Source organism: Silene latifolia, chromosome 3, assembly GCF_048544455.1.
Source record: "Silene latifolia isolate original U9 population chromosome 3, ASM4854445v1, whole genome shotgun sequence".
NCBI classification, from domain to species: Eukaryota; Viridiplantae; Streptophyta; class Magnoliopsida; order Caryophyllales; family Caryophyllaceae; genus Silene; species Silene latifolia.
Genome location: NC_133528.1, coordinates 121,300,313 through 121,310,144, shown reverse-complemented (window position 1 = coordinate 121,310,144; position 9,832 = coordinate 121,300,313). Strand labels below are relative to the sequence as shown.

At 35.8% G+C, this 9,832-nt stretch overlaps 1 protein-coding gene across 1 annotated transcript; it reads right to left on the bottom strand.

The window, feature by feature from the left end:
- Nucleotides 1–472: 472 nt before the first annotated feature.
- On the bottom strand, nt 473–5,316 carry LOC141647934 (uncharacterized). The gene is made up of 3 exons (XM_074456308.1): nt 5,164–5,316; nt 4,658–4,771; nt 473–984 (listed from the first exon to the last, which is right to left on the bottom strand). The coding sequence occupies exons 2-3, from the start codon at nt 4,752–4,754 to the stop codon at nt 791–793; spliced, it is 291 nt and encodes a 96-aa protein (XP_074312409.1). The 5' UTR covers nt 4,755–4,771; nt 5,164–5,316; the 3' UTR covers nt 473–790.
- Nucleotides 5,317–9,832: the final 4,516 nt, after the last annotated feature.

Here is a 9,832-nt window from a genome sequence, read left to right as displayed (position 1 = left end):
GGGGACTGGGGGTAAGGGGTCAGCGACTAAGGGCGTGGTGGTCCAATTGGAGGGGAAGGTGTTGGCAAGAGTGGTTTTTTTTCAAAGGGAAGGAGAAGGCGAGAGTTTAGTTTCATTAGATGGGAAAACTGGGAAGGCCAAATTGCGAAAAAATTATACACGATCGAGTAAATTATGTACAGTCTCTTACATATTTTTAAAGAAGATAGAAGTGCATGATGGAGAAGGGAAAAAAAATATGTTCATCTCAATTTGTAGGAATTACACACTATCCAGGAAAGTTCTTGACCCGTCTTTTGCACGAAATCCAAGATATGAGACAAATGTATGAAGTTACCCTTTCTATTTTTTACCTTTTAAAAGGTGCATGCGTTTTTCAAGAGCTCAATGGTAATATAACTAGATGAAAATATGTTAAAAAGAGAAACGTAAAGAATTCACAAAGGCAACCATAAATGGAATACCTAAAGAATTGACAGGTACGAATGGAGTATATTGATGGCACCCAAAAATATATGGCGGACATTTGTATTTAACAAAGATAATTTTCTTCCTCGATTAGATGAACGGATTTTTCTCTTCTATTATGCAGTTCATTGTTGTCAAAAAAAAAAAAAAAAAAGATGAACGAATTTTCCATGTGTCAGCTATACCAACAAAAAGCATCAGGTACAAATGCTACTCGCAACTATCAAATTTCAGTTGTGAGAAAATGTTTCTTTGGTCTTCCAGGCGTGTTATATCATCAACCACACGTCTTTTGTCAACGACACAAAAAAAAAAAAAAAGCCTAATCCAGTTTATGAGCACCACCGGGTTTAATGCTGGCCTTAGCCTGAGCAACAAAAGCAGGATCTGGGGTGTGCTTATCAGTAGGCTCTCTCATTGCCATCCATATATAGAATCCTAGCATCACATTGACTGACACCACTGCTAGAAGTCCACTCAACAGATTTTGAGAGTGTGGTGAGATGTGTGAGAAACCTGCCAGTTATGCACGAATAGGGATGGATTAGCGACAATCATCATTCCCAATCCAAAGAGTAACAAGCATGAAGCAGGCATCAAATATCACTCATTCAACTCAATAATCTAAAGTCCGTTCGATCAAATTGTTTCACTCATTTAGACAAGTTATCTATCAATTATAATTCCGTTTCACTAGTGTTGTTGTCGCCGGCATATTCAGAGATGTCACAGTCATCATTTCGTCATTGTAATTGAAATGTCTCTGATCTCCATGCTCAAACTACTTATAGTTGCCTTATGCAAAAATACAAGAAATTCCGCATCATCATGCTTTACCTACTCGTAATCTCGTATACAACAACAAAATATCCAATTACACCTCAAGGCTCCTCACTCCTCAGAAAGGAGAAGAATGGGCGTTGGATAGAATCAAATGGCTGCTATTTCACGCACGAGAAAAAAAAAGGCGCAACTAATTTAAGGAGTCATTTTGCTTTTTTCCAATCATAATCCATAGTCTTTAGCTCCTTTTGAACTGAGAAACGAATGCTCCAAATTATAACTCAGGCCCCCATTTTCCTTCATCGTCCAGATATCACAAGCATCATTATTCATTAAACACCATTAAGGCAATAAGCACCCTTTCAATTTGAAAAAAAAATAAATAAATCAAAAACTATACTTTTCCATGGGCGCACCAAAACTTGTTAATTAACTAGACTTAATCATTAGACACAACCATGAGACTGCCCTTAGGTTCTTCATATGCTTAAGAATCCAATAACCAGTGCTATTAATCAGAACCACCACACGGTCCTTTGAATTTGGTAAACAACTAATACGAGATTAAATTCTCTCCAGTCTACACAGCCCATAATGGAGATGACGTGAATTTGAACAAAAAAATAATCGCTATCACATAAGAGAGTGATCTTGTAGTCATTTACGGATGATGCATATCCAAACCCACAACCCACCATTATCTGATACCACTATGAGCCATCAATCATAGGTGTTTGTGTCTTTATTACTGATTTTGCATTTCTAGGAAAAAAAAAATTAGTTATATTCTTCATTTCCGTTACAATCTCCACAACATCCATGATCTCAGTCCGCAAGAAGTAATGGCGACAAAGGGGAAAATTTGGGAAGTAATTTCAATCTCAACCTCAATTTCCATAACATTTCCAGGGAAGTGCATCTTAAAGATGATATACAAAACCAGAAACCAAAAACCCACAGAAATCGTTTATATATCACAATTTGATCCCCAAGCTTACACGTGATTTAAGATCCTACCACAATACTTCTTAACCCAGTATCAGCACAATCAAGTACAACTCGTGACACCGTAAAGAAAATTCTTCTCATATCTCCTTAAATACTACTGGAAAATAAGGAAATTTATTTAGTACTCGTAGTAAATATGGCTAACAATATGGTTCTGATAGTTAAAGTCATATTAAGAGTCCTTGCAATCCAATCACACCATAACATATTCTAGGCCTATATACTCTGACATTTCACTGGCCGTGTATCGTGTGTCGACAATAGACATTACATGACAAGATGCTAATCTTGAACACTTCATCAAACATGAATTTTTAACATAATAGTCGTATCATACACTTTGACAGACACGAGTTTGAAGCAGAGTCAGAGTGTAGAATATAAGAGACGAGAAATACTATCTACCTTCTCCTCTCACAACCGATTAAAATATCATTTATTTTGCTTGATCTACTTGTCTTGTGAGCCCACCCGATATATATTAATTTAGTCGGTTGTGAGAGGGTGAAGAGAGAAGGTTGGAGAGAAGGTTGAAAAGAGAAGGTTGGTAGCACCCCTCATAAGAGAATGTCTAGAGATGTTCTTCTTTCAGGCTTTCAGCTATCAACAAAAAATACACACTCTAGGCTATTATATGAGACCATCTCTTCACATGTCAGCAAACTATCATTTGAGGTCACATTCAATGTTAGTATCTCAAACTACAAGATCCATGCACAAAGCGGCTACTCTCGCCACAAGCGGGTCCAAAAAAATTGACGGAACTTTTAGTCAAGTGTGAATTTTTGAATTCCTTTTTTTGAAACCTTTTACCTTAAAAACTTCACCAAAGAAACGCCAGGACACCATATACGGTGATCTGAGTCCACCATAACATCTAATCTGCCATAGATCTAAAAATATACAAGGTCACGGCAAAAGCAATACAATTATACTCCATAGCATGATTTTTTCTCATTAGAAAAATCATAAGTTAGACAATGAAGGAGTTACGAAATACACAGATTACTCACAAGCTACCACAATACCCTCACACACACACACACACACACAATTTACAGCATTGTCCGTCTTTCTTTTAAGAACATCCCTCATCTCAAAAACAAAAAAAAGAAACTTCAAGAGCTATTATCTCTTCAAGATTTGTCATTACGTATCACAACACTGAGCTAAAGACAGAGAAATAATACAATCATGAGTTGAGTCAGTCTCTCTCTTCTATGCGAGCATTAGTGAATGCAAAACATGTAAACTTGCCACAACTAGAACCATCACCAAAAAGGAACTTGGTAGTAGTTAGCAACAGTATCACCACAATGTTATTAAATGGTGGAGTCTATGTTGCTGGGCTATTGGAGACTCAGACATTGCTATAGACATATGACACTTCATTTTAGGCACAACACATCATTTTTTTTCCAAATAGCCAAATTGACGCCTTTATACGTGTGCAATACTTGTACGAGTTGTAACTGACTCTGCCAAGCATATGGTGCTAATGGGGTGGCATCACATGGCCAAGGGAATGTTTGTTATCTCAAGCCTCCTGGCAACGAATGAGTTTATGTTATTGTCAGCTTGATAATGGACATAAGATATTAAACTTGTTGAGAATTCATGCACTCCATGTCATGTTCATGCATCACAATTAACTAAGGAGATGACATTGAGATGTAAAAGGTCTAAACTACACCAATTAACCAATGCCTTCAGATATCCACCAGCTCTTGAATTTCCTAGCTCATGCAGTTTTCAAGAAACAAAGCTCGTGACCAGCCTGTGACTGGGTCTCACTAGCTGGCGTGAATTTAACTACGGGAGGCGAATCAATTCCCCTCATGTTTATGAAGCATATTGTTACATGAAAAGTTATGTCTTTTCAAAATAAAATATTAGGCAATAAAAATTTGTTTGGATTGAAAGAGGGCCAACAAGAAAGAGGCGGATAATCTGGAAGTATCAGCTACAATGCCAACTAAACATATAATTAGCCGTTCCCAGTCACAATAATAGAGAAGTAGAGATCATAAACTCCTGCAAAACTATGAGCTTGTACTGCCTTGTAGCATAGAAAAGTGCTGATCACACATTCGTTATCATAAACTGGTTAATACAGTCACTCAAAGGTGTCAATTGCTTTGCCCAAATTTTCTGGCTTACGACCATTAAGCCAGAAAGAGATCACACTTACCCTTTACTATGCCCTATCCTTAGGATAAGCCCAAGGCATCCCTTGCCAATGGGAAGTAACCAAAGCGAACCCATGGCTTTTTTCTAATTAGTCATATAGAATTAGAACAAATTCGCGAAATAGTAACACCAGCTAGCCGTTGGAGATAGCATAGGTAATGAAGCATCCATCACATATGCAATGTAGTAAAGAAAAGAAAAACTTTACCAGGAAACCAGTCATGCTGAAAGCCATATAAGATTGCAATAGGTAGTATCCACATAAACATCGAAGCCATAAAAAACTTTCTTGACACTCCTGCCATTCTTCTGTTCGTACTACCTAAACAAACAAAGACCATATAAATAAACAAACATAACATGAGCAGGAAATCAAGATCCAAACTTTTTTTCTTTTAAAGTCAAACTAATCTAGTATATGCCAATAAATAAAAAAAAAATCAAGGGATCACACAAATTTTGCATAGGATGAAGAATTTATAGCCAGAGATCACAGTGAAACTAACGAATAGAGTAACCAAGTTTGGCAATATAATTGGAATTGGAACATAATCTAAAAGTAAAGAAAATAAGTAAAACCCAGATAATTTTAAGCAAAGATTGATCCTTTCATTGATAATTAGCATACATATAGATAAATTAGACAAAACACAAACATTAAATGAGCATACATATAGATGAATTAGACGAAAAACAAACATTAAATGAGCATACATATGTCTGATACTCTTGATTCTTCTGATTCAATCAATTCCTCTAATTTGCTGCTGTGATTTTTCGGCAAACTTCCACAATCTGGTTTGGATTCAACTCTTTCGGGATCGTGTGAGAATCCCGGGCTGTTTGGCTTAAGGAGTTGGAAATTGGAATAGAGGTGGTAAATGGGTCATTAGGGTTGGGTATCGGTCAGGTCTTTTCGGGTCTATCATACATTTAGGATCGGGCCGGGTTGGGTTTTAGATCAATTTCGCGTTCCCCGTTGTCGGGTCATTTTTGGGTATGGGCCATTTTAGGTCGGGGCGCTTTCGGGTTAATGGCTAAAACACTTTAGTTAGTACTTTATTAATTAAGAAATACTATTTTGCAAAATTTATTATTTATTTTGAATGATTGTAACGAATGAGACTCTATTTTGATGTATATAACGTCAATATGACTTAGTACTTGTCATTTCGGGTCATTTTTAGTCACTTTAAGTCATTTTGGATCGTCAATTACGGGTCGGGTAATCTCGGGTCGGGTCAACATTGGGTTAACCAAGGTTCGAATCGAGTTTGGGTTCGGTCGGGTTAATTTGGGTTTCAGGTCATATTCGGGCCAAGCAAGTTCGGTCACTTTCGGGTCGCGGGTCAAGTCAACTTTGCCAGGTGTAATTCCAAGGGCTTATGAAACTCTATACTTGTTACTTTGTTAGTACTGTAATATATGTGAGGAGTATTATAATGAAATTGGAAGAAAACAGCAAGCCGGAGAGAGTACCATTTAAAAAAAATGGTGCTAAATTTACCTAAATGGTTATTAATATACTCCTTCCATATGTTACTTTTTTTTGTGCCGAATTTTTTTTCTAAAAAGATGTCTTGATATTAATCGTAAATGTTTAGTTTTATAAATAAATAGTTTTTATTCTCAAACTTATTTACGGTCAAAGTTCGGAAACTTTGACCTCCATAAAGCAAATGAGGTGAAAATAGGAAAATGGAGGGAGTATGTCGTAAATAATGATACTCTAATAAAATAGAAAATTTAGAAATTATAATAAAATCGGATGTTATATAAAAACATCGTGAATCCACAAACAAACACAATAATTACTTTTTTTTTTCACTTCGATAAATGGTATACTTTTAATCTTTTAACTTTCAAATATTAGTGTAATTATTAGGTCTCATAACATTTGAGTAAAACTAAAATACATCGTAATTTTTAACCATTAATCGAAATCGCACCAGAGATTTTTTTTTTAAAATTTTTTTTTATACATTTTATTGCTTCCTCCATTTCGTATTAAAAGTCGTGTTGGGGAAAAATATATATGTAATTTAAACAATTAAATTGTTGAAAAGTACTTATTTTATATTGTCAAAAATCAATAATTGCATATAACTAATAAGACTAACATTTATTAATTTATATGCGATATCCTAAAACGATTAATAAAATGAAATGGAGAGACATATATTTGATTTATTTTTTTCTATAGAAACGATAAATAATTGTAAGCTTAAACAAATTATGCTTTTTGTATTTGGCGGTTTCACAATTATTATATATATATATATATATATATATATATATATATATATATATATATATATATATATATATATATATAGAATCAAGATCCCGTGCGAACTAAAATAGGGTGCGAACCGTACGAACTCCCTTAAAAAGCCTGATAAAATAAAAAAGAATCCACAGTCCAAAGGCATTTCTCTGTACATACCGGCATATTCCACCCCTAATATATTCCTCCTCTTATTTTCTCCCCTCTCTTTCATCCGTTGTCTCTGACTAATCTCCGACAACTCTCAGGCCAACATCTGCCGTCAATTTCGCCGGGAAATATTCTTTCGCATTCTTCTTCTTTATCTTTCCCTCATTTTCTCCTCAAACACCTTCCCTAATCTCAAGCTCATCCTCTTACCATAACTAACTCCTCCCAGTTAATGTTTCGACAAACTCGGCACCGGAGCTCCGACAACCACCATTGTCGTTGACCGTGGATCTGCCGGAATTGGTGTTGTTATGCCGCAGTTTAGCCGGTATCGTTACCTGTATATGTTTCTTCCCTTTTCCTCAATCATCACTGACCGACAACCTAACTAGTTCCGGCATCAAGCTCGTCGATTTGCCACCCCAATTCGACCACCACCGGCGGATTTTCGCTCCATCATCGTCCCTGTGTTTCTACCTTTCGTTCTCGTTGCTGGTTAGTGTAGGGCTGCATCATCACTACACCTGAAAGAAAGCATTTACCATATGTGACTTTTCGAACTCGAATTCTTCCGTAATGTCACAAGGACATTAATTTTTGTGGATAATCTTCCATCATTTTTGCAGATCTGGTGATTTAAAATGAGATGTTTTTCAAAATGAGTGGTTTCTTGACATGGTCCTGCATGCGGTGCGGATGACGGTGGCCGAATGTACCAATTATTTGTGGTGTTTTGTGTAAATTTGTCGTTTATCTGTGGGTGTAATGCTATAAGCACCTAGAGTGGTGCGGTGATGCCGTCAGCTTTGTCTGAGATTGTTGTTGATGTTGTCGGGGGCTACTGGTGGTCTTGGTGGTGGTGGTGGTTGTGGCGGTGGCAGTGGTAATGGGTTGTGGTGTCACCGGGGTGGTGATGGGTTTGGTGGATACACAAAATACGAGCCCGAATACGTACGGTACTACTGCCAGATACGCATGACAATGGTGGGGGAGGCAGTGTTGATGGTGGTGGGGGTAGTGGTGATGCCGGCGGCGCTGGATACACAAAATACCACCCTAGATACACTTAGTATTACTACCTGATACATGTGTATCCGGTAGTAATACCATTTGTATCCGGTAGTAATATAAGGTGTATCTGGGTTTGATAAGATATGTATCTGCTTAAATGACATGTGTACCCGCAAAAATTAGCGTTAAAAAAGTGTAAAAGTGCATTTAGAATTTTAGTGTGGAAAAAGTGTATCTACATATGTTATAAAATGTATCTTAATAAAAAGTGTATCTGATAGGGTAATAAAATGTATCTGGAAAAAAAAAATCTGGTTTTAAGCTAGTTCGTACGGTTCGTAAGTTAAGGTAGTTCGTACCTGAACCCGCCCCTATATCAAACGACCACTCGATGCAAACGGTGAGAACAAACTAGCTGTACAACAACTCACGCATATAAACTACCCCCGTCATTTCCAAATTCACTCAACCTAACTCACTCATTTAACCATCCCCTGCCAACCTCTCCTTCTCACCAATTAAATATCGTCCGCCATTAGCACTGACAACATCAACGACAACTAGTCACTCTAACGTCGCTCATCGAAACTACTGGCGAGGTCAGCCATCGTCGTTCTCTTCTTCTCTTTGCAAGCCTCATTCTACCATTTCCATTCTCTTTTTCATCTCATCTCAACTCCGCCTACCAAACGTGGCCTTTCTCTGGCGTATTTTTCCGATCAACGCCTTTTTATTCTCCCCCGCTCATTCCTTCATTTCTTCGTTGCAATTAATTAGTTTGAGTTCTCGGTCCGGTTCGTCTCGAATATTATCTTTTTCGCATCTTCATTGTAATTCGACGAAGCGAAATCGTATTTATTTAGGTCATAATCATTGTTAATTATCATTTCATAGTGTGAATTTCTTAGTATAGTTACTGTGCATTGAATTTTGTTGTTCGTCCTTGATTCAGGTGTAGTTTTTTGTTTTTTTAATCATAAATTTGTGCATTCTTTAGTGGAATGGGGCATTAACTTGTTTTGTTATTAATTGTTGATCGTATACTATTTAAGAGTTGAGTTTTGGTGATGAACTTTGTAGATGATTTCAAAGTTGCGGTGGTTTTGTTTCTATTTTTTTTTTTTTTAATTAGGGTTTGTAATTTGGGGATTTTTATTGAATTTCGGATTTTGTAATATAGGTTTGTCTTTTGTGTATTAGAGTGTATCCCGATCATATATTTGTGTATACAGAATAATATTTTGTGTATCTAGGTAGTTCGTATTTTTTGTATCGCATGTTGGGGAAAATGTACTTAGGATAGAAAAAAAGTGTATATGCATTGTTATAAAATGTATCTATAATTATGTAAAAAATGTACCTACAGTTTGACAAAATGTATAAGATTTGGTAAAAAAACAAAAATGTATCTAGTGGTTGTAAGTGTATATACAAAATATGAAAAAAAATGTACCTACATTGTGATAAAATGTATGTAGAATCCGTATAAAAGGTGTACCTACGATACTCTAAAGTGTATCTAAGATTTGTTAAAAAGTGTATCTCACATATATTTAATGTATCTAGTGTGTTTTCACCGTTAAAAAGTGTATCTCACATATATAATTAAAGGGTATCTCACATATATTTAATGTATCTAGATACACTTTTTTTTTTTTACCAAATTATAGATACACTTTTTACATGATTTCTAGATACATTTTTTGAAAGTGTAGATATATATATATTTTTTTTTTATATACGGTTATCGCCACTAGATACATTTAAATATATCTTATATACACTTTTATTTATTACGCAATTTCGGATACGCTTTAGACTATCCTAGATACACAAAATATTATCGTTGATACACAAATATCCAATTTAGATATATCATTACAAAAACTTAAATATACAAAATATTATACTAAATACACATATACGAGATCTAGA

Excerpts from the sequence above, each read along its gene's own strand:
- LOC141647934 (XM_074456308.1), bottom strand. The coding sequence starts at position 4,754 with ATGGCAGGAGTGTCAAGAAAGTTTTTTATGGCTTCGATGTTTATGTGG. Across the intron at positions 985-4,657 it reads TCAGCATGACTGGTTTCCTG|GTTTCTCACACATCTCACCA; the intron begins GTAAAGTTTTTC and ends CATAACTGGCAG.